The 23,995-nt window shown below is 47.3% G+C and overlaps 1 protein-coding gene and 1 pseudogene across 1 annotated transcript; one reads left to right on the top strand and one right to left on the bottom strand.

Moving 5' to 3' along the window:
• Positions 1 to 2,433: 2,433 nt before the first annotated feature.
• On the top strand, positions 2,434 to 23,280 carry DRD3 (dopamine receptor D3). Its single transcript, XM_090056527.1, has 6 exons — positions 2,434 to 2,715; positions 16,807 to 16,919; positions 18,203 to 18,345; positions 19,645 to 19,841; positions 21,176 to 21,515; positions 22,882 to 23,280. Exons 1-6 carry the CDS (start codon positions 2,434 to 2,436, stop codon positions 23,076 to 23,078), a joined length of 1,272 nt encoding a protein of 423 aa, XP_089912653.1. The 3' UTR covers positions 23,079 to 23,280.
• On the bottom strand, positions 22,075 to 22,247 carry LOC149874128 (U2 spliceosomal RNA; annotated as a pseudogene).
• Positions 23,281 to 23,995: the final 715 nt, after the last annotated feature.

Raw genomic sequence — 23,995 nt, 5'->3', positions numbered from 1 at the left:
ATTTTCTTGACTTTTCCATTGTCTATACAGCTAAAAGATGTGGCTTGCTTATCAAAAGGGCAGGTCCTTTAGTAGCAGCCCCCTCACTAAAAGAAAGAGTTACCATTTCATAGTCAAGGAGAACACTCATCACTGATTTATTGCTATGAGTTCGATACAGCATTTACAGATCCAGCAGCACTCTAGCCAAATGAACTGTGCCAATGAGTGACCCAAACTGATCTGCTTTAAATAACTACCAGTCTGAATATTACCCCTACATCCCATCCTCAAAATGAATACTAAACCTGATTTAAAGAAGCTCATTTAGCTGTTTAGATTGATGTTGCCTTCTGCAAGAAAAGAAATCTAAATGTCTTGCTGATGGGCAGTTCCAGGCTGCTGGCACTGGAAGCCAGATTGATTCTCTATTGGTTCTTATTCCATGGGTAGCACTAAAGCCTCTGAGTGGCTGCTTCATCCCCAGAAGAGAGGGCAAAGGCAGTGGAATGAGAGACCTAATGTATTACAACACTAGCTTAGTGAGACCCATCTTTAGGGAAATGAAGGGAATTCAGTTTCTATTGCTCATACAGTCCTTGGTAAAGAAAGTGGGGGTGGTGAAGAACTAATTGTATAAGTCAGTTTTTAATCATGTGGACCTCTGACAAAAAGACCCACTATAGGTACTGCTCACAACAGAGCCTTTGATTAAGTATTTGCCTGAGTAAGACCTGCTTCTTGGGAACTCTCACATGGAGGGGTTTGGTGGGAAGTCTGCTGTCTCTGGTGTCAATTCACTGTTCTTATACTTGCTTTTAATGCATAGTGTATGCCCAGATACATCAGCGATAGGCACATCAGGAAAATCAATTATGTCAATAAGTAGATTTGAATGCTACAGGGCAGGTTACCAGAGTACCTTCCATAACTATAGTTGGAAAAAGTAAAAGAAAAGCATGCATCTGAGGAAGATCCTTTATAAAAGGAAGCAATAGAAGCACCCTATCCCTTGCCATATTACTCCAAGGAGTAAAACTGTGACAGGAGCCACTTAGTGCAGGGACTATGCATTCCAGTATGGTTGGGAATGTACATGTACAGCACCATATGGATACCACAATAAGCAGAAACAGTCTTGCAAGGTAAGTAGGAATGGACCTTATCAGTACTTGAATGACTGGCCCTGAGCAGCAATAGTTCAGTAAGTGGCACCATTCTGTCAGAGTTCAGTGTGATCCAAAAGCCAACTATGATTTTTGGAAGATGTGCCATATTTAATGGTGTACAAGTTGATGCAGCGTATAAGTTGACCCCATATTTCCAATAAAGAAGTTAGGATTTTCATAGATCCAGTGTATAAGTCAACCCCACAGCTGTGGCCAGAGCCCACGAGCCACTGCCACAGCTGGGTGGGCAGCAGTGGAGCATGGCAGGCCACTAACTGCTGCTGCTTTGCACCCTGGTGCTGCTGGTGGCAGACCACACACTGCAGCTGATCTGCACCCTAGTGCTGGTGAGCAGGCTGCTCACTGCTGTCATGCTGCACCCTGGTGCTGCTGGCAGTGGCATTGTGGCTCCTGTACTGTTGGGAGGTAGCTCCACCTTGCCTGTCAAGATCTACCTGCAGGGCAGCCACTGGGCCATGGGTAAGTTGCCAGAGCCAGACTTGACAGATGCAGAGTTTGGGCACCCAGTCTGGCTCTGGAGTGTTGGGCAGGGGCAAGAGGGAGGCAGGAGCTTGGCCTGCCCTCACTCAGTGCCAGGAAAGCCCCTAGATGCCAGTATACCATCTCCCCATGCAGCAGGGTGCTGGTGCAGTGTCTAGGTGAAGTATTGATATGGTATATAAGTCGAGGTGGAAATTCAAGGGTAGATACTTGGCTTCAAACCTCAACTTATACACCATGAAATCTGGTACTGATTTTGGAAATTCTTTCTGCCAAGTTGTAAGGGCAATTGACAAGCAGTCATTAAAACAAATCCAGGGGAGGGAGTTTTTTTGGACAAAAAAATGAACCTAGCTCCAGGGACCTAACCAAATTTTAGTTGCGGTAACTGCTCTCCTTTCCTAACCCTGCTCTACTGGTTCATATGGTGTGTTCTTCTCCAGCTGCCCTACATCATCGAGCCATGTTGCTTCATGCTGCTACACAGCAGTCACCTTCCACACAGCTATATTTTCTTAGCAGATGAACCATCAACTAGATATACATAGGCAGAGTATGTCTGAGCCCCATATACACCCTGAGCCTCATATTTTGTTTTTACTTAGGCAAAACCCTCATTACCTTTCCTGGGAGTAAAGATGCTCCTAACCTGTAGAGGGCTGCAGCTTCCCAAGTCAAACACGGAAGATACAAATCCTTTGTAAATGTGTAGCTTACTGAAGTGGCTCAGTTTTTATTTTATGCTGTCCCCTTCCTTTTTTTCCAGCTTCTTCTTGCCTTTCCAATGGCACTGTCTGTCAGACTTGGCAGTTACCTCAACATGACTGGCTCTGCCCCTTGTGGCCAAGATAACTCAACAGAACCTGGCTTGCCACCGTCCCATACTTATTATGCTCTCTGCTACTGCATCCTGATTTTGGCTATTGTCTTCGGGAATGTGCTGGTCTGCCTGGCAGTGCTGAGGGAACGCACTCTACAAACCACAACAAACTACCTGGTGGTGAGCCTGGCTGTGGCAGACTTGTTGGTGGCCACTTTGGTGATGCCCTGGGTGGTATACCTGGAGGTAAGCACATGCTTGGCCAGATTAAATGGCCACAATACTATCTTTGCATTTATACATGAATAAAATGCAGTCAGGGTCTTTCTGTATCAGGTTTGGGAAAAATATGGCCCAAGAGTCAAATCCAGCCCACTAATGGATTGCGTCTGGCCTGTGTTTGGGCACCCACCAAGTGACTGGATCTGGCCCATGGCTGGGCAGTGGCTCTGGCAGCTGTGTGGTGCCAAGTAGCTGAGGCTGCTTCTGGTGTGCCAAGTGCTTGGTCTCTCTCTGTCTTGGTCAGGGCTGCCACTAGTGCAGAAGTGGAAGCATGAACCCACCCACAGCTATAGCACACCCCCTCACCCCAACATGCCCGGACCCTTGACCCAGAAGCAGCCAGCTGTGTTTGGGCAGCTGTGGATGTGGCCAGAAGCTGCTAGGCCTGGACTCAGGGCTGTGTGGGGAGTGCCAAAGCTGTGGGTGGGTGGACTCTTGCTATGCTGGGGGGAAGGAAGGGGCATGCTAGAGCTGTGGGCAGGTTCAGGCTTCCATACTGGTCACAGACCTGGGAGAGAAGAACAGGAAGAGGGAGAGAGAGAGAAAGAGAGAGAGAGGTGTGGCCCTCAACAGGTTACCAAAACTTATTAAGTGGACGGCCAGCCCAAATAAGTGCCCACCCCAGTCTATACTGAGATGTAAGGGTAACCCTCAAGCAGCCCAACCACGTGAGCCCTGCCCTGCCCTTCTGGCCTACATTGCAGTCACCTATATTGTGCTTCCTGCTCCTCAAGCAGTCCCCTCCTAGGACTCTCTGTGCCTACAGCTTGTCTCTCTTTCTGGGCTTGCCTCTAATTATGGGCAGCAGAGACAATAAGTGGGATGCAGAGGGCCAGAAGGCAGGAGCAGAGAATGCCAGGTTCATTACTGGAGGACTTCCTATGCTCAAAGCCTCCAGTGCAGGGGTAAGTTCACTGCCAAGAAGAGTGGAGCAAGGATGTGAGCTGGTACCCAGGAGTTCAGTAGAGCTTACAGGCTACTGAGGCCTAAGAGTTTTATGGTGAAGATGGGCAGCGGGCTTCAACTTCAAGGATACATTCGGATTGACCCTTACAGCAGTGCGGGCAGAGTCTGAATGGTTGCTATTGAATCAGGCAGTTGCACCCTGTGCTACACTGTCTCATACCATTCCTACAACTCCACAGGCAGAACCTAGTGCTCAGATATGCCCCCATTGGCCTAGGAAGCAGGCTGGGAAAGTTGAATGCATGTCTTCCAGAAGGTGGTCAAGAGCCCTACTGGCCAGGGAGTTGGGCTAGCCTCTTCTGACCTCCTCATACATGCTGGCCTAATGAGGGGAGGGAAGACCAGGGCCCCAGCTCCATGGTGTTCTGTATTGTGTGCAGTCAATTACTGCAAAGTGGGGTAAAATAATACTGTTCTTACTGAGGTAAATGACCATACATAGTGCAAAGCATTGCAGAATTCAACCTCTCCCACAGAACAGTGAAGCCCAAATACTGGGCAAAGCCTGTGCTCAGGTTTTTTTGTTGATGGAAATACATAAAAGGTTGTTACATGCAGGGCTATTACAAACTGTTTTTGCACTAATGCAAATAAAGTCCCTATCCGAGATAAGCAACAATTACAGCTAATGACTGTTGCTAGTAGGTGTTAAGCCTGGTTAGACCTGTGAGCAGTTCAGAGACCTATTATTCCACTAATGTTTTCTTTATGTTGTCATTCTTCTAAATTGGTGTCCACTGTGTCCACTGTAGAATCACAGTGAAGCTGTGATTAGGACAAATGATGGATCTGTTGTAAGAGTAGGCCATATTAATAGTGACATTGATGGTTAATTATTCATGGAATGTTATCATGGAGCAAAAATAAGAGTAATACCATGCTCCGTGCTGGATCATGCTAGAAGTCAATAGAAAAATGTAGAAAAATCTATACAGAGCTATTCTGTAGCTCACACAAGGAATCTGAAGAATTAAAATGGTGGATTTTTTCTATCTTTAGAGGGCTAAGAGAAAAAAGATGGAGAGAAAGACAAAATGAGGGGAGGAATGAGAAAGCATAAGCAATAACGTGAAGATAAACAATAGGTTAAGAGAGACTAGAGTGAAGAGAGTTTTAATAGTGAAAGAAAATGCTTTCAGAAATCTAACCTCAGGCCAAATAAGTAATGCTTTGTATGTAGGATCCCTTTTACCCCAGGGTTTCAAAGTACTTTAAACCTTAATGTATTTATGAGGGTTTACAAAAAAACTGTGAATTAGGAAAGTCTTATTATCCCAAATGTTTTCTGACTAGGAAACTGAAACATAGAAGGAAATCAAATTCCACCCCCGTGCTTTTTAATGGCTCTGCTTCAAGAGTGAGAAGGCATCCCACCTTGCAGTAGCAAAAAACTGATATACAACAGAGAAGTAAAATGTTTTTCTAAAGGAAAAGCTAAAGTCAGTGGAATAGCCAGAAAGAAACCCAGGAGTCCTGCATCCTAGTCTACTTTTTTGAGTTTTACACAGCACTTCCTATAAAATAAATGATTTTTTGAGATTGTAGTAGCACCATGATGAAACTCTTAAGTACAAGGGGTTATTTGTTTTTTCCCTTTGTTCACAAAATATGTTATCTTACCTTGTGGCTTCATTATCTCTTGGGCTTCTATATAATAGTCAGTAGCAGCCAACTATTCCCAAAGAAGATTGGAATGGATTACTCAATCTGCAGAATCACGATTCTCCACCATCACTATTTCTGTGGTCCCGCTTTGCCAAGAAAGGCATCGGGAACCTGCTCATAATTTATGGAGCAACCAAAAACAGATGAAGGCCTTATATTTCTCAAATCATTTGCCTTGCAGGATCCTCAAGCAGATCCTTTGCTAAACAGTTTACTGTGTGATCTACAGAGAACCTTTAAACAATCTGAGGCTTTGACCTTGCTTGTGAAATTTAGCTTGGACCTTAATGTCCTAGCCAGCTGTTGCTCAGCCTATAGCCATGTCTGTCTGAGAAAGATCTTGAGAAGGTGGTAGCAGGCCAACTATAACAACATCTGATAGTCTCAAATTTCTTATCTCCTAACCAGTTGGGTTGTTTGGTATAGAAATACTTTTCATCACAGAGATTGAATATTGCCTTTGGGCAGTGAGCACAGCTCAGTTCCTTTTACTGACACTGCTACTATAAATCTTTCACTGCCTGTGATACTATTAATTATGTTCCATTGCTAATCTGACTTCTGGAGCCAGTAGAGTAGATGAGCTATCATGGACTATTGTTGGACAGCTCCTTGTCTTTCCAAATATCTCTCCTCTGCGACATTCTGCAGGATTAAATATTGTCATTCCTGATTTTCATTATCTCCGTAAAGCCAGTGGAAGAAAATGTAGAACCCCTTGGACTATGTGTACTGTCCTTTCTGAGTTGATGGTACCCACGTTCTGAAGTTTTTTTCCTTCCAATGTACAAGGTAGACATTACCTGTATGTGGCAGGATTTGAAATCTTGGTGCAAATCAGCTGGCTGAAGAACTATCAGGATAATGAGCAACACTGGGAAGCACAATATTGTGAATGGTAAGATCTACAAAAGATCTTCCAACTGAATGTGGGTATAAAGCTACTATCAAAGTGATTCTCCACTTCATGTTCATATCCAATTCATTGTTGATCATGGATTCCAAGAGACAGCATCAGTGCTTAGAAATAATGTATAAAATTTGCAGGAACTGGGTTTTTATATAAGACCATAAGCATGCCATACTGGGTCAGACAGATGTAGCCCAGTATCCTGACCCTGACAGCACACTTCATGGACTCCCCTGACACCTGCTCCTTCTGCAAGCAGAGAGAGACCATGGTGTATGCCTACCAGGAGTGCGCCAGGCTACAGCCCCTCCACCACCTCCTCCAGAACCTTCTGCTGAGGTTCTGGCTGCACTTCTCCTCACACCTTTTTATTTATGCACTCTCCATCTGTGGCCACACCAAGTCCCAGGACCTTCTGGTCAATCTTCTCCTGGCCATAGCTAAGCTAGGGACGTACCTGACCAGGAAGGAGGCTGTAGGTAGGAGGACCTCCAGGGACTGTGGGGACATTTTGCTGTGTCTGGTCCTTTTGCATCTTGCTGAGGTTCTGCACTTCTCCATGTACCTTTTCTTTTGTGCACTCCCCACCCATAGCCCAGGAAGTCAACCTCCTCCTGGCTTTAGCCAAGCTGGCCATCTACCAGAAGAGGAAGGAGGCTCTGGCTGGGGGGACCCTGGGTGAGTGTGGGGCTGTTTTCCCTTCACTCCTCTGCTCACATCTCCAGACAGAATTTCCCCTGGTCAGTGTCCACAGACTTCTTTGAGTCATTCAGGGGGCATTTGGTACTGGCCTGTGACCACTGCTCTGTGCCCCCTTTCAGCTTCCTTGTTATGAACCTAGGACCCTGACTGCTTTCCCTGTTTTCTTTTTACTTGTCCCAAGGAATTAGTTCTTGCATTCCCAGGAGCCCCCCTTTTTAAGGGGGGCTTACAGTTTTTCTTGGTAGGCCTAGGCCCATGTTACCTTCAGTGCAACAAATAGGCCTGACCCTGACAGTGGCAGGAGTGGATGCTTCATAACAGAGCTATCCAACATTTTTTGTCTTTTTGAAGTTTAATAACAATCCAAATTCACTTGCCACTTAAATCCAAAGGACCCAGTAGCCAGTTAGATGCCAAATCCAAAAACCTGAAAATCAGTACACATAGTCTGTAGTATCCTTTTCTTACTAGTTTAATTCAATGGGCACCTATGCAGATGCCCTCCTAAGCTTTCTCCTGCTCAGGGTATCTCCCCTGAGCTGTCCAACTTCTTGGTGGCTGGGGGCCACAAGGCACGCAGGCCACTTGCTTTGCCCCCACTGCACACACACCATGGGCAGCCTGGCTGCCCACCAGCCACATGCACAGCTTCACCTCATTCCAGGCCAGGTGCACCATGCGGGCAGCTCTACTCTTTGTTGCTGAGTGTGGCATATGCAGCCTGGCTCCCTACTTGGCTGCATGCCCGGCATGAGCAGTTCAGCCCCCTCCCCTCAGGCACACTGGCTTTCCTGCTTCAGGCAGCTACACATAGCAGAGACAGCACCAGCCACCTCCCAAGGCCTGTGTAGGCTGAGGAGCCCAGCTCCCTCCCCACCTTAACTGCAGCACAGGCACCCTGGCCCCCCTCACTATGCTGCCCTGACCCCAGGAGGGGGCAAGGAGTGGAAACCAGGAAGGGAAGGAAAGCTCAGAGCCTCCAGCCACTGCTGCATTAATAGCAGTGCAGGCAAGAGCCCATAGGCTGCATGGTAGCCCCTTGCGGGCTGCATGTGGCCCCTGGGCAGCCAGTTGGAGAGCCCTGTTTTAGAGGGAGAGCATTGAACAGGGTATATCTAGAACAGGAGAGGCCAACCTACAGCACGTATGCTGCAACTGGCATAGGCAGCCTCTGCGTGTCTTGTGATTTTAAAAGAGTTGCAGGGGAGTGAAGGATGCATGATTAGGAATGGTTTAGGAACAGAGGACTCGAAGGAGCCTTATGGACCCCTGAGTGTAAACCTTTACATTCAAAGGCAACCGTGTATCCAAAGCATCCTGAAACTCATCCACTCCAGCCCCTCACAAGTCAGAACTACAAGAAGTACACATGCTCCGGGCGGGGGCGGGGGGCACATCCCTGCAAGTCTACAGGCACCCTATGAAACTCAGATTTGTCACGGTTTTTGTTACTCACTTATTTTGGCTTTCATCTGGAAAATGAAACAGATCTGCATTCTGCCACTGGGTAGAGCACAGTAGTTAAGAGATCTGGACCCAAGGGTTGAATCTGGACCCGGCTGGAGTCAAAGGGAGGTTTGTTCTTGATTTCAGTAGAGCCAGGATTTCATCCATGGGCTTTATTTTGAGCTCAATCACTGACTCACTGTGTGATCTCATAAAAATTATGTCACCTCACTTGCTGTACTTCAGACTCACAATATGAAAAATGAGGATGTTACTTACCCACCTAACTCTCAAGGACCATTATGAGAATTAATTCAATTAATGTTTGTGAAGAGCTTTGAGATTCTCAGATGAAAGGTAACAGCAAGATCAAACATAAGTATCCTACCCGAAAGGCAACCTTGCAAGTTCTAGCTTTAGTAACAAAGATGACTGAAATGCAGGAAGTAAAGTAACAGCAGGGACAGTAAATAATAAATCAGATCAATACAAATTGTTGTAGCTGAAATAATCAGGATCAAATTCTGAACTCTGCTACCTCAGATTAAAATACTGAGTAAGCCTTCTTATTTCAGTGGAGTTCTACTACATTTAGAAGTTATGACTGGGGCAAAGGAAAATTAATTTCAGCCCATCATTTTGATCTGTCAAGCATCCCCTTTTCATATGCTAGGACTCAGCATGCCTTTGGCCTGGTTTGAATGTGTCATCCTGAGAGGTTTCACTTCAGAGCATTTGCTGCCAGCATTTTCTTCAGCTTTGCTTCTAATTGTTCACATTCCCATAGTTTCCTTTTGAGTTTAATGGCCTAATGAGCCCCAAACCTTGGAAACTAGTATGTTTGACATACTTACACATCAGCTGTGTCACCTGCGTCTGGCTTTGATGGAAACTTCTGGCACCAAGAAAGATTCATGAACCTTCCCAAACCATACGACACATTTGTATTGTGTTTTAGGTTTGTATTAACTAGGAAAGCAGATACCCTTTGTATGTTTCTGTTACAAACGTTATCAGTGTTGCCAACTTTAGAGGTTCAAAATTTCCAAATCAGACCTTCCCCGCACCCAAAACCCTCCCTTTGAGAATGGCTTAAAAATCATGAGATTTAAAAAAAAGATTGATATCTTGAAGGCATTTTTTTTTGTTTTTTTATTTTTAATTTTTTTCTTAAAGTTAACAATCATGAGGGATAGCAATTTACTTTTTTTGGTTAATGGAGCTCAACAATCACATGGCTCCAGGAACTGGGACACAAGCTAGCATAAAACTCAGAGCAAAATTATAGAATCATAGAAAACTAGGGCTGGAAGGGACCTCAGGGGTTCATCTAGTCCAAGCCCCTGCCCCCTATCTGAAACTATTCCATACAAGTGGTTGTTTAACCTATTCCTAAAAACACAATCAGTTCTGTCACACAGCTACAATACATATTGCCCAAAGACATCAAAAGCACTCTAACCTGCTCCAGGTAAAGCAGGGGAATGAAAGCTCTTAGTGTCCCACCATTGCAAGGATTTTTAAAATGCACCCAAGAGAGCCAAAGAAGAGGGCCATGCTTCCCCTTCCCCTCCCTCCCCTCCTCCTCCTGCCCCCACCCCCCCTGTACAGGGGAATGGAAAAACAACCCCCACCATTTGCACCAATCTGACTGTGAAGTAAAATTCCTTCCTGATCTCAAATGTGGCAATTGCTCTGACCCTGCATCACAGTGCTGCATCGTACATAGCTGTTTCTAATCTGTCTGTTATTCCATGATCACTCAGAGCCAAGGCATCCAACAGAGGTTTGTTTCATTTCATTTCTGAGTCCTAACTGATCAACGCTGTGTAACAGGACCCTCTGTGCAACAGGACAACTGAACCCAACTGGAAGCCTCTCTAAGATACAGTTCACCACAACCTGCTGATGCACCTTGCTGTAGAAATGATGGCATGCAGTAAGCAATAATGAATAACAATGAGCAAACTAAACAATTGGGTGTAAGGCCATGAGGGGACTCTTCATTCATTCAAGCCCTAACTCAGGAAACAGCCCAGTGGTTCCTCATTGCAATGAGCTGCTTCCATGTCAATTTTTAAGGTGTTTCCACGTTCCACATTGCTTTTGATGGACCTGTTTCCATAGGTGTAGCACTTAGTAATGGTGCCACCCGGTGCTGGACCTTGTAAGAGTATCTCCAAGGGGGAATTGTACCCCCTTTATTGCACCCAGAGGCGCAAGAAACCATCTTCAGGAAACCAGTGCCTTCTCCCCCAGCCCTGCACCCATGGTGTTACAGTGCAGGCTGGAGACATGGCCTTGGGAGGAGCCCCTGGTTCTGTACACACCCCATGGGAAATGATCGAGAAAATGACTAACCTCAGATATTGCATTCACTTTGCTGCAAAGCCTCTCTTTTGCCATGTGTTTTTCTCCCCATTCCCTATGTCCCATGGGCTGGAAGTTTCTGTTGTAGAGCCCCAAAATGGCTCTGTTGGGAAGGTGAAGTGAGCTGTCAGGGGGGACAGGAACCTGGACAGTGATGGTAGGTATCCAGATCCCATTTGGAGCCTGGAGGGTCTGTGAGAGTTGAAGGCTGAAAAACCAATTGCTCTGCATGAGGGAGGCAAAACTACCCAACTGAAATAAGAATCCAGTCTCTTTCCCCCTAATCACCAGTTTTTTTGCTGCAGGGTAAATTCAGGCCCTGCTCTGAAGCCCTGAGTATACTTAGCTCAGGGAGGAGATACTGCTTCTGTGTTTCTCTCCTCCTACACAGCAAGCTTGTTCAGACAGTGAGAGCTATGAGTGAGGCCTCCTGCCATCCCATGAGCTGGTAACTGGAGGCCTTTGTTACAGTTATAAAATGCTTGTCGAGCTGATGCTTTCATTTATTTTTAAAAGCTTTTCCTCCTATTGTCAGCATAGAAAGAAATGGAGTGCGTGCATGTCTATGCCAAAGACAGACCCTGATGACAACTAGAGATAACTATGACAATGATGAGCACATCAGAAAAAGCCATAAACAGGTCAAGAGTAACATAAAGTCTTTTAACTCCAGTTACCATTTGGTGATTTGGTGCACTTTCTATGCTTTCTAGGGGGTAGAGGTCACAGCACAGCTAATCCCCTCTCCTTAGCCTTGCTAGCAGTCTCAGCACAGAGGCCATGGGCTGTGGAGACTGAGGAGATGCCTACACCCTTCTCCCCCATTGCCACCCCACACATGCCAAGCCTGGAAACACTTTGGTAAGATTGCTTGGGAGGCACAACTGGCCTGTTGCTCTCAGGAGACGGAGATCTCAAGAAGAGCACGGGGTGATCCTGGAGTGTCTCTGCTCTCTCAGTTCTGGGCTTGGCTTGTGCCAAGTGGGCATGGGTAGGTGGTGTTTATTTTTCAGCAGTAGCCCCCAAAGCAGTGTAGAACCATTGTAGACAACCCCTGAATACATCTTTCATGGCTAAAGTTGGTCTCTATAGGGTCAAAATCCATTTCTTTATCTTCTAGCTGTCTAACAAGTATAGTTTCATAGTTTCATAGTAGCTAGAGTTGGAAGGGACCTAGGTAGATCATCAAGTCCGACCCCCTGCCTTGGCAGGAAAGAGCACCGGGGTCAGATGACCCCGGCAAGGTGCTCATCTAACTTCCTTTTAAAAATCCCCAGGCTAGGAGCCTGCACCACTTCCCCTGGAAGCTGGTTCCAGGCCCTAGCCGCCCTGACTGTGAAGTAGCGCCTCCTAATATCTAATCTAAACCTACCCTCCGCCAACTTGTGACCGTTATTCCTGGTCACTCCTGGCAGCGCACGGGGGAACAGGGACTCCCCCAATACCTGCTGATCCCCCCTGACCAGTTTGTAGCAGGCCACAAGGTCCCCCCTTAACCTTCTCTTGTGGAGGCTAAACAGGTTCAGGTCCCGTAGCCTCTCCTCATAAGGCCTGCCCTGCTGACCCCTGATCATACGAGTGGCCCTCCTCTGGACTCTCTCCATATCGTCCACGTCCCTCTTGAAGTGTGGCGCCCAGAACTGGACGCAGTACTCCAGCTGCGGCCTGACCAGTGCCGCATAGAGGGGGAGGATCACCTCCCTGGACCTGCTCGAGATGCATCTGTGGATGCATGACAGGGTACGGTTGGCCTTCTTGACTGCCTCCCCACGCTGCCGGCCCATGTTCATCGTGGAGTCAATGACGACTCCAAGATCCTTTTCCGTCTCCGTGCTGGCAAGAGGAGAGTTCCCCAACCTGTAAGTGTGGTGCCGGTTCTTCCTCCCCATGTGCAACACCTTGCACTTATCAGTGTTAAACCCCATCCTATTCTCATCCGCCCACCGTTGCAACCTGTCAAGCTCAGCTTGTAGCCTATTGCACCCTTCTAGTGCACCCACATCCCCCCACATCTTAGTGTCATCAGCAAACTTGAACAGGGTGCTTTCTACCCCGTCATCCAAGTCACTGATGAAGATGTTGAACAGTGCGGGCCCGAGGACCGAGCCCTGGGGGATCCCACTGCCCACGTCCTTCCAGGTCGAGAAGAACCCATCCACTACCACCCTCTGGGTGCGGCCCTCCAACCAGTTGGCGACCCATTTGACTGTGTGGGCATCGACACCACAGTCTCCCAGCTTTTTGATGAGGACAGGGTGAGAGACAGTGTCGAAAGCCTTCCGGAAGTCCAGAAAGACTACATCCACAGCAACCCCTGCGTCTAATGATTTGGTGACCTGATCGTAAAAGGCCACCAGGTTGGTCTGACAAGACCTGCCACTGATGAACCCATGTTGGTTGCCCCTGAGCATGCATTCCCCCGCAAGGCCCTCCTGGATGTGTGCCAGGAGAATTTTTTCAAAGAGCTTACCCGGGATTGAGGTAAGACTAACTGGCCTGTAATTTCCCGGGTCCTCTTTTTTTCTCTTTTTGAAGATAGGGACCACATTGGCCCTCTTCCAGTCCTCCGGCACCTCACCAGAGCACCACGAGTGCTCATAGAGCCGCGCCAGGGGTCCCGCAATGACCTCGGCCAGTTCCTGTAGAACCCTAGGGTGAAGATCGTCCGGACCAGCGGACTTGAACACGTCCAGCCTCTCCAGAAGTACCCTAACTAACTCCTCGCTAACCCCTGGCCCAGGCGTGTCTCTCTCGGGGCCCGAGGGGGGCCCAGCAGGGAGGTGGCTGAACTGGTCCCTACTTAGGAAGACAGAGGCAAAGAAATCGTTAAATATGTTAGCTTTGTCATCTGGCATGACGACTAAGTTGCCCATCGTGTCCTGCAGGGGCCCCACATTACCCGGGACCCTCTTTTTACCCCCTATGTATTTGAAGAAGGACTTCTTATTGTCCTTAATCCGGGAGGCTAGTCCTATCTCCATCTCTGCCTTGGCCTTCCTGACTGCCCCCCTACATCCTCGGGCGACTGTAACATAGTCCTTCTTGGTGATGACCCCATCCCTCCATTGGGTGTATGCCTCCCTTTTAGCAAGGAGACATTCCCGGATGCTCCTAGTGAGCCATGGGGGTTTATGTGCCCTCCTGCTCCCTTTGACCCTTGTTGGGATTACCTCCCTTTGGGCATGGAGGATCGTCTCCTTAAGGAGCAACCACTCACCTTGGACATCTGGCTCCCTTCCCCTCTGGGTCCTCAGCGCTTCCCCAACGATCCTCCTTAGCTTGTTGAAGTATAGCTGTGCTGAGCTCTGGGCATCTGTACAACAAACAACAAAGCATCTGTGTTGGACCCAATAGCCACATTTAACAACCTCTCAAGCACATCCAGGCAAAAAAAATTCTCCTTTGACCTTTCAATTGGCCTTTCAGATATCCATCCTAGGAGAGGAGTCCAGCACCCTGCTTCCAGCCCCTTTTCTTTTCAGTCAGGGGACTGTAACACTAAGTACTTCAGCTCAGTTACAGATACTCAGTTTAGCACACAGGGAGAGACGCAGCCTCCATAATAACCAGGACCCAGCCAGACTTTTTGGGATATATGGATTAAAACAACATTTTGAGCTGCTCCTGGAAGCTAGGGCAGCTGACCGGATGCATGGCATGATGTAATCTCTGTGAAGCCCCCCATTCAGCCAGCAGACCTCATCTGATCCTTACCTGTGTCCAACCGTTGTTTAGGTGCAAAGCACTTTGTAGTAATCCAGTCTTGAAGGGGATGATGGCAGAGTTGTCAGTGCATCTGAAAGGAAAGTTTGCAGCCACCTGGCCAAGTGCTCTTGGTTGTTGCTGCTGCCTAGCTCTCCAGAAGCGGACGAGAATCCTATAGAAGCCCTCAGCTGTAATAGAAAGGGGAAAACTCCCTTTCTGGAAAGAGCTGGCATCACTTCCACTGTTTGTCAAGAATGGGCAGTTTGGGGGAAAGTTTCCTTTCTGCTGCCCCTGCTTTTCTGAGGCCACCTTCTCAACAACTGTCAGACCAACGTTTTTCACCAGCACTTGACAGCAAATTTATGAGGGATCCTGTAAAGACAGGAATTAAGGGCTCTGAGCAGTTCACTGTTCCCCAGTTCGTTACAGCTCAGCTAGCAGAGGAAACAGTTCATATGACTGCAAATCTCGCTGGCATCAATGTCATGGGTAAGTCAGAAACATGAGCTTTGGTTAGAAAGCTGGGGAAAATGAGAGAGACAGGTCCTGACTATACACTGGTAGTAATCCAAGAGAAGTCTCTCTCTTAGAAGGCTCTGTATGCCCATCTGTCCATATTAGACTGAAGAGACAAAATTTAACTTAGCAATAGATTTTACTAGACCAACTTTATAGTTGGGAAGAGATGTTAAGTGAGCTTTCAAGCACTAAATGTCCTTCCTCAAGTCTGGAAAAGAGGCAAATACAGTCTCTAAGCTAAATACTGGTAAAAATAATTGCTTTTGTTTAGCCCTATTACGTTAATGAAATTGAACACTTAAAAAGGGAAATATGCAGGAAACCTGTGGAGCAAAAAGATGTTCTCAGAAGTAATTATAGACCAAATGAAGTACAGTTGCTATACAGAAACCTTTAAAGTTAAAGAATTAGACAATTTAAAAGGGAAGAGGTCCATTATACCCTGTGGAGCACAGAATGGTTAGCAAAGAGAGCAGGTAGTGAGCTACAGAATCATTGCCTGTGTTAAGTCAGTGGTTTTTGGTGTCCAGTAAGGTGATGAGTTTTATCCCCAGGCCCATCTTCTGAAGGTTTCTTTTGGGGACAAAGACTGTGATGTCAGAGAAGGAGTAATTGTTTCTTGAAGAGTTTTCTCCCAAGGGTCATTGGGCGCTTCTGTTCTTCACTATCTTTTGTGAGAGTTTGTTCTGGAGAACAGTGGTTGTTTAGTTTCACCCACACAGATTCCAGACTGAGTGCTAACATTAGCCCTCAAACAGGACATTCAAACCCAGCAATTGGCTCTTCACACTGGCACTGGGTTAGGTGTTGACAAGTCAAAGTGTTGCTCTGAGTAGGTGTGGACCTTTGTCAAAATTTGAAAGTTGAATCAAACACGTGCCTTAATCTATTCTATCACAAATACTGGCCACCTCTGGGACATTGTCATAATATTTTACTTTTTATGTTAAATGCAAGCAAAAAACCAATAGAAAAGGAATCAAACTAATGTGCTGTGTTCCAGGATGGAGCAGCCCAAGCAGCATCTGACAATAAGGGGCGGGGGGCAGAGATTGAGGGGACCTTGAAGAGAAGAGATACAGGCTGGGGTGTGTGGGGGGAAGAGAAGAAGCATAGGCTGGGAAGCAGGGGGGAAGGGGAGAAATAGGGGAGTTTGGAGGGGAAGAGGTAGAGACTAGACTCCCAGTGGGGGTGGTGCAGGCACCTGGAGATCTTGAAAAGGAGAGTGGATGCACACCTTGTTGGGGTTATTTGACCCCAGCAGGCATTCCTGCCCAGAGCAGGAGGGCTGGACCCAAAGATCTCACGAAGTCCCTTCCAGCCCTAAATTTCTGTGAATCTGTAAAAAGCCTAAATTTCAATGTGCCAAGAGTATGGATCCAGATCCAATATTCAAAGGTTGCTAGTCTAGCTTCTCTTCAGAGCAAGCAATGTAATGCTCCAAATGATTCTGGAGGAGGTTCTGGGTACGAGCAGGGTCTATGTGTATACGATACTTCTTAAGTGGAAGAATTGTGTATGTCACCATCTGTACTTCAGAGCTATGAAATGGAAATCAGGCTTCCTGGATTCTCCTTATGATCTAGCTGTGTGTGACCTTGGGGCCAATTGACCGAACTCTCTGTGCTTCCGTGCTGCATTAAAAAGGCATAATAATACATCATCAGTACTTATAACGAGCTTTGAGATCCTAAGATGGAAGGGTCTGTAGAAAAGCAGCATGTAAGTGTTCCATCCCAGGCAAGGCTGACATTTTTATAACTGATGCTTAGGTGACTGGAGGTGTGTGGACTTTCAACCGCATTTGCTGCGACATCTTTGTCACCATGGATGTGATGATGTGCACCGCCAGCATTTTAAACCTCTGTGCAATCAGCATTGACAGGTAGGCACCAACATGTATTCTTCGTGAAGCTGGGGTAGGTCTTCCTTAGGGCTGGGTATGACAGAGACAGAGCTTAGGGTATTCACAGGTACTGTTTGGGTATTAATGCCTCTTAAATGGCAAAGGTAAAGCAAATACTTTTGAGAAGCCAGTCTTTCCTGAAATTCTCCCATTATCATCACCATTATTGCTGCCATTATGGTTATGCTTACCCCATGCCAGACTCTGCAAGCACAAAAGAGGGTACAGTTCCTGATGCCAAGATCTTGAACCCAAAAAAGAGAGATATAAAGGGGGAAAGGAAAGAAGCACAGCATGAAATGGAGGAGTTCAAGTAGTGACTGCACATGGAATGATTTTCAAAGTTATCAGAGGGAGTTAGCAATCTAACCCCTATTGATTTGCAGTGAGTTTGGGCACATATGTACCTTGTATGCCTATGAAAATCTCCCCTATGATAGTTAAGAAAACCCAGTTTTATATGTATATCCCTATCTAGAGACAGAGAGAGAGAAAGGGACTACCCATGCATACTCTTCAACTTTGCCATATTTTAAACCTTGAGCAGATAACCAGCAGCATTGTGAGACACAAAGGAATTGTGTTTAAATCAATTTTAGGGTCTTTTTTTAGGATACCATAGGGATGGCCACAGAGCTATACAGAGATCTCAAGATGTGTGCAGTGATAAAGCAGGACAAGCTTCCTCCTGGCTCAGAAAGTGCAGGACAAGGGGACCCTGCCAGTCCCCTTCCAATAGGTGATTCATAGCAAACTGTGCCAAGCCAACCTCAGGGCACTGTGACTCAGACCTACTGAAATCCATGAGAGTCTTTCCAATGATTTCAATGGTTTCTTGTTAGAACAGAGACCAGGTCCAAAAAGGTATGTAGGTGCCTAACCCTTATTAGATGCCTCTTTGGGAAATCACTGCCAGTTGAAGTGCTTAAATTGGAGTTAGGCACCTAAAGAGCATTTTGGGGCTGTGGCCCCAGGCCCAGAGTTACCAACCATGTCTGTCACGTACCCAAGGCCTCACCATCATCACAACCATCACAAAGCCCCAAACTTCACTCTTGTTATTCAATCACTTCATTCTCTCCTTTTCTCTCTCTCACAGCCCACCATCACATCCCCTGTTAATGAGTTCACTTCTCCACTTCTCTGAAAAGTTTCTCCTTTCCCCGCTCCTTCTCTTTTCCCCATCTTCATCCACCTCTCCCCATCCAGTTTTTCCACAACATTTTCCTTCTCCCTCACTGTGAGGCTGGTTCATTTCTCAGGTACACTGCTGTGGTGATGCCAGTCCAGTATCAGCACAACACGGGGCACAGAGCCTGCAGGAGGGTTTCCATTATGATCGTCATTGTCTGGATGCTGGCCTTTGCAGTCTCCTGCCCTCTCCTATTTGGCTTCAATACAACAGGTAACAGTGATTTCCAGAGCAAGATGGCTTGGGAAGGGCTGGGAAGAGGCTGTCTCAGCTGCCAGATGTGGTGGTGTAGGACAGTGTCTGGAGGATATTTCCCAGCAGGCTGCAGCCACCGCTCTACATTCCAAGCACATTAGAGACTATCTGCAGAGGGACTGCAGAGGAGTGTACCCAGAGCATATTCACCAGTGTATTTCTGGGTCTGGAGTATGCAAGCAGAAGCAGATGGGCAAGGCATGCAGGGGGATGTCTTTGTTGAGACATACTGCTGCCACTACCATGATCAGATAGCTTTTAAGATCTGTGATCCCGGCATCCAAGGAGTGGGGCAGGGAACTTCCTCCTGAATGGGTTGCGTTTTGGAGCAGTCTTCAGTCTGACATGGGGCCATAGGCCCTGCTCCTGTTTTAGCCCACCGCATTGCACTTGGCCAGCTCAGCCTAGGCCTTGCTCACACAAAGGGGCATCCACCCACTAATGTGTGGAGGACCGTTAAAGTGATGCAAAGCTTGGAGAGTGTGAGGCTGCAACATGCTACAGCCCTAAGAAACCAACCAAGGACATCAATAGCAATCTAGGTAGCTGCAGGGCACAGATTTTTAGTACTGTCTGGGGAGAGGGAAATGACCTCTGATTGGATTTTCTGCCTCCTAGGGAAGAGCAGCCACTAAAAGCTGATGCAAGCAGGAGGCTGGGTACTCCTCACCCCCTCAGGGGCCTATTCTTATGGGAGAGGTAGGGACAGAAGGGCAGAGAAAGTGCCCAGCAGCTCAAAGGGATTCAGGTCCCTCTTCCATCTGAGTAATGGGGATGGCTTCCCCTACCCCAATAAGCAACACAGCCTAGAAAGAGGAAGCAGGGGACCCTGCTACAGCTCTCTCCCAAGCCTGGGAGAAGGGGATGAAGGGCTCCAGGAGCTGCAGAGGTGAGGCTGAAAGAGGCAGAACTAGTGATGGGGGGATGGGAAAACTGGGCAGAATTGAAGTGATGCTTGAGTACATAATTTATCGCTGGACAGACAGACAGATGTGAAGGTGATGATGGATATCCACCACCTTTTCTCTGACCTCTGTTCAAACCTCTTACAGGTAAAGGTGTAACTTGCATGCATCCGCCTCTTCATCTGGAGTTTCAGCTTCGTGGTGTAGACACTCAGTTTCATTCAGTACAGGCCGCCTTTGGTCCATGAGGCACATTTGGGCTTGTCTTGCTGTGTTATTAAAGTATCCCTGTGGTTCCTGAACTGCAGAGGTGCTCTAGGCATGTGCTCTTTCTCTTTCTCTCTCCCTCCAGGTGATCCCAGTGTCTGTTCCATATCTAACCCTGACTTTGTCATCTACTCCTCTGTGGTATCCTTCTACCTTCCCTTCATGGTAACCCTGCTGCTTTACATCCGGATTTATCTTGTGTTGAGGCAGAGGCAGAGGAAGCGAATTCTCACCAGGCAGGGCAGTCCTGGCATCAGTTGCAAGCCTCATTACACGCAGCAAGTAAGGGCCACGTGAAAGCCACATGAACATATCAAAGGGCAGGGCAGGGAAGGTCAGGCTCCTTCCCCCTGAGCCTGAGTGTAGCTTAATGCTCATCACTTTCCATGAGTGTGTAGGCTTGATCTTGCTCCCCTGTCTGGGAGGGTTGGGAATTAAGACATAGGAATGTAGTACTGATAGGGGACCTCCTGGGAAAGTGAGTACAGATAGTCAATGCTAATGAGGTAGAGGAACATGAATGCTATTGCACAGCAGACACTCCTCAGTAACCTGAGGTCTCACACCGAAGTTTCTACAGACACGCAAAGGAGAGGTTAATATCACAGGGATTGTAACCTTTATCTCCAAGATCCTCCCTGGGTGTTGCAGGGGGAGCAGGTGCACCTCACCAGTGTCTCTGCAGCAGAAAGACCTAGTAGGCTTTTAGCTTGACTTTAAAGTCATTTTTAGCACAAGGATTTTGAGTACTGGAACATCACTGATTTCAGGCCATTAAAAATGTTCTTAACTCACAGACTCAAAGGTTGGAGCAGCTCCCACTCACTTTACTCCATATATGGGACCCCAGTGTTACACCAACCACTGTGATTTCCTTGATGATACTACATTGTACATAAGGTGGAAAAGGGGGAGTCCTTGATATGGATAATATACCAATATGCTTCACAGTTCTGGAAGCAGAAGGTTCAAATCCAGGGCTCTAACTCATCCTAGTAGAGCTGGGGCCAGATGAGAATGCTGCTGTAATGCATCTGCGCTTAAGCAACCCATGGGTTGCGACCCAAAAGTGGGTTGCAAGAGTATATAGAAGGGTCACAAACAAACTTTAAAAATTGAACAACAAACTTGAAAAAATGATTCTCTTTTAAAGAAGAAAACTGTGGGAAACTATAGCTTTTCCCTTGTAGGCTGACAGAGTTCCAGCCAGCAAGGGACTCCTTGGGGCTGCTTGGAGCCTCCCATGTCCCTGCCAACACCCAACCACACTGGGGGAGTTGGGGCCTGGGGACAGGGGACAGTAATGAGGGGCACTGCGTGGGGACTATCCATTGATGTTTACAAACGGGTCCTGGTACAAAAAAGTTTGAGAACCACTGCATTACAGGGTTCTAGCTCATCCCACTGGGAGATGAGTTCAGGGGCAAGTCTCAACCCCAGCTCCTGGATGGTTTTTTTCTAGCCTTCCCAAGGTTTGGGTGAGTTTGGATTGAGGGGGCTGATTCAAGCCTACTGAATTCCCTGGTGTCAAGGAGTCCTGGAGTCCTCTCCCCGCATGTGGCCTGGGCCAACTGCATAAAAGGGTCCCATCTCTGCTGTGGTTTCTTCCCTTACAGGAGCATGGAAAGAGGAAAGCTTTGCATCACCAGTGCCCAGGGTCCCTCTCGCTTCAACCACCACTAAAATCCCCTCACCAGGGACTCTCCTCCTTAAAAAAGCTGTTGCCCCCCTTCAGCCTGCAGCGCTACTGCAGTTTCTGCCGTGAAGCTTCCTTCACCAGAACAGCGACCACCGAGGAGTTAGAGGAAGGGAGGAGAAGCAAGGGGCAGCAGGGCCTGGAGGTGCACAGACTTGACAATGGCAAAACCATCTGTTCTTTGAAGCTCATGCACCAGCAGCCCCGGATGGTCCAGCTGAGGGAGAGGAAGGCCACGCAAATGCTGGCTATCGTCCTGGGTGAGTGAGAGGAGCTTTGATTACCCCACGTATAGGGTGAGCTAAGGGTGTGTTTGGCAAGACCCTGGGTGATCTTCACATGGCAGATGCTGTTGAAATGCACAGGGGTGACATAGAGTATTCAAAGAATTCTAACCAAGGGCACAATTCCAGCTGGCACAAACTAGCCAAGCTCTCTGCATAGGCTCTTCCATTACAAGAGCAAAAAACAGGGACAAAGCAAGTTTGGGATCATTCACTCAGCTTTTGGGATCTCCCTGTGTACAGAGCAGATCTGGGTGAAGTTACACATTACACTTAGACCATACTAAATCTAAGGAGCATTAAGAAGCATTAAAGATAGAACATGCTGTGAGAAGTTGCACTGTTTCTTGCATAGTTCTGACTTGCCACTAGTGGGCTGGTGAGCAGGGGCATGGCTAGAAGCCAGGAGACCTGGCCTCTCTCCCTGAGGTGGGTTGGACGGGGGAGTTTGGGAGCAGTACACCCTGGGATGTTGGAGGACTGCAAATTGATCATTTTATCTCTGTGAAGCCTTTTTTTTTTTTTTTTTTTTCTGTTTTTTTGCACCGGTCCTGGAAGCACTGGAATACCAGGTCAATGCATGGAGTGGATGGAGCACGCTCTGGTTCCACCACCCAATACCAAAAAGAATCTGCTCAATATAGACCTCCTATGGAGGACATATCAGAGACAATTACCCTGGGAAAACCACCTTCCAGATCATGGTATCTCCCCTGCCAGGTAAGACTTTAAGAACAATGGCCAAAACCACAAGCGTTGACTGAAGTTACCCTAACAAGAGCCAGGTAGCATGGCCCAGAGTTAAGCTTCACCTGAGGTGGCACACCTTTGAGACACTCAGAGGGCACTTAGCATGAGTTAACAAGCTTTAAAACATGTGAATGCTCACATTTTAAGTGGCTATAGTATGGTCTAAGTGTAACATGCAACTTCACTCTTACTCTCAACCAGGCCTGGCCAATGCCAACAGGAAAAATCCCTTTGGATAATACCTCTTTGCATTGCTGAGGCCCCTGCTTCCCTCTTTTGGTTTCTAAAGTTTAGCGGGTTACAGGTTAGAGAGCAGAGGCCATCTTCAGCCTTTGAACATGGATATGCAGGGAGGTGAGTCACCTTTAGGCTCAAAGGCATGTGAGTTATGAAGACTGTGAGGAGGGTAGGGTCTTGACATGTGGGCCTCAGTGTTTATTGGTTGCCCAAACTGAGAGGTGACATCCTCCCTAATATTAAGTGTTGAGGGGCCCCAGGGGCATAGATGGAGGTTGCATGGGAGTAGAGTTTAGCCCTGAAAAGCAGCATCTATTCAAAGTAAAGATGTATTCTCATATCTTTTCACCCTTAGGGGCTTTCCTAGTCTGCTGGTTACCATTTTTCTTGACTCATATTCTGAACACCCATTGCCGGTCCTGTCATGTGCCCCCAGAGCTGTACAGTGCCACCACATGGCTGGGTTATGTAAACAGTGCTCTCAACCCCATCATCTACACCACTTTCAATAGTGAATTCCGGAAAGCTTTCCTCAAGATCTTGTGCTGCTGACAGCAGGGAAGAAGGGCAAGGGATCATTTTGATGTAAACCCAGCTGGACATGGCACTCAAGGGCCTACTGAGAAAAATTCTGGCCCACAAAGATAGATCCTATCAGCCATGAATGGAGAGAGAAACCAGGACCTTCTGTTGCATAGCGTCCCACATTCATCAGCTAAAGAAGAATCTGCATTAGCTGTAGCAGCATCAGGATCTCTAGTCTCTGGGAGCTGTAACCACTGGAGACTGACATGGCCATGCACACTTCAGGAGATCAGGCTCTCTCTCCTAGGAAGCACAAGGCACCCACACTAGCCAGATCTGGGAGGCAACAGAGTGTCACAGAAGAAGACACGTAAGCATGTATCTACGTGGCTCCTAGACCAAAATCTACTACAGTATATCATCACTGAGAATTCACCAGGACCTCTTGCCTTGCAAAAGACAGCAGACACATGCATTGCTCAGCACAGATGTCTTAGCCTCTGACTACGCATCTTAAGATTTCACCCAGCCTTTAGTTGATGGATTGTCTTGCCGTCTCTCAGAGCTGGTGGGTTTGTACTAAATCTTCTCAACAAGCTGTCAGGGAATGTGTCCAAAATTGCCCAAGGAGGCTGTGTGTGTGAATTACACAAATAATTTACAGAGAAAACAATGTTCCCCTGTGGTCTTTATCAGGAGTGGCCCTCTACGTTTTGGTTGGTTTTAGATGGGAGGAGGGACCATGATGGGAAACACAATTCAACCCCAAATAAAGGGGACAGATGAGGCACTAAACCAGAACAGAGGCCAAAGTGCCAGCAGGTATAAGTTAGCATAGGTCCACAGAAGTGAGCAGAGCAGTGCCCATTCACATGGGCTGAAGAGCTGGCCCATGTAGATTTCAAGCTCTAACTGGTCTGTTTGTCCTAGCAGGGAGCTTGTTC

Source organism: Crocodylus siamensis, chromosome 1, assembly GCF_052110815.1.
Source record: "Crocodylus siamensis isolate JL-2025a chromosome 1, ASM5211081v1, whole genome shotgun sequence".
NCBI lineage: Eukaryota > Metazoa > Chordata > Crocodylia > Crocodylidae > Crocodylus > Crocodylus siamensis.
Note: the sequence above shows the minus strand (reverse complement) of the source record. Positions and strands in the feature narration are given on the sequence as shown.

Coding starts and splice junctions, on each gene's coding strand:
- DRD3 (XM_090056527.1), top strand. CDS start 2,434: ATGGCACTGTCTGTCAGACTTGGCAGTTACCTCAACATGACTGGCTCT. Junction 16,920..18,202: donor TGTGCAATCAGCATTGACAG/GTAGGCACCAAC, acceptor TTCATTTCTCAG/GTACACTGCTGTGGTGATGC. Junction 19,842..21,175: donor AGCCTCATTACACGCAGCAA/GTAAGGGCCACG, acceptor CTTCCCTTACAG/GAGCATGGAAAGAGGAAAGC.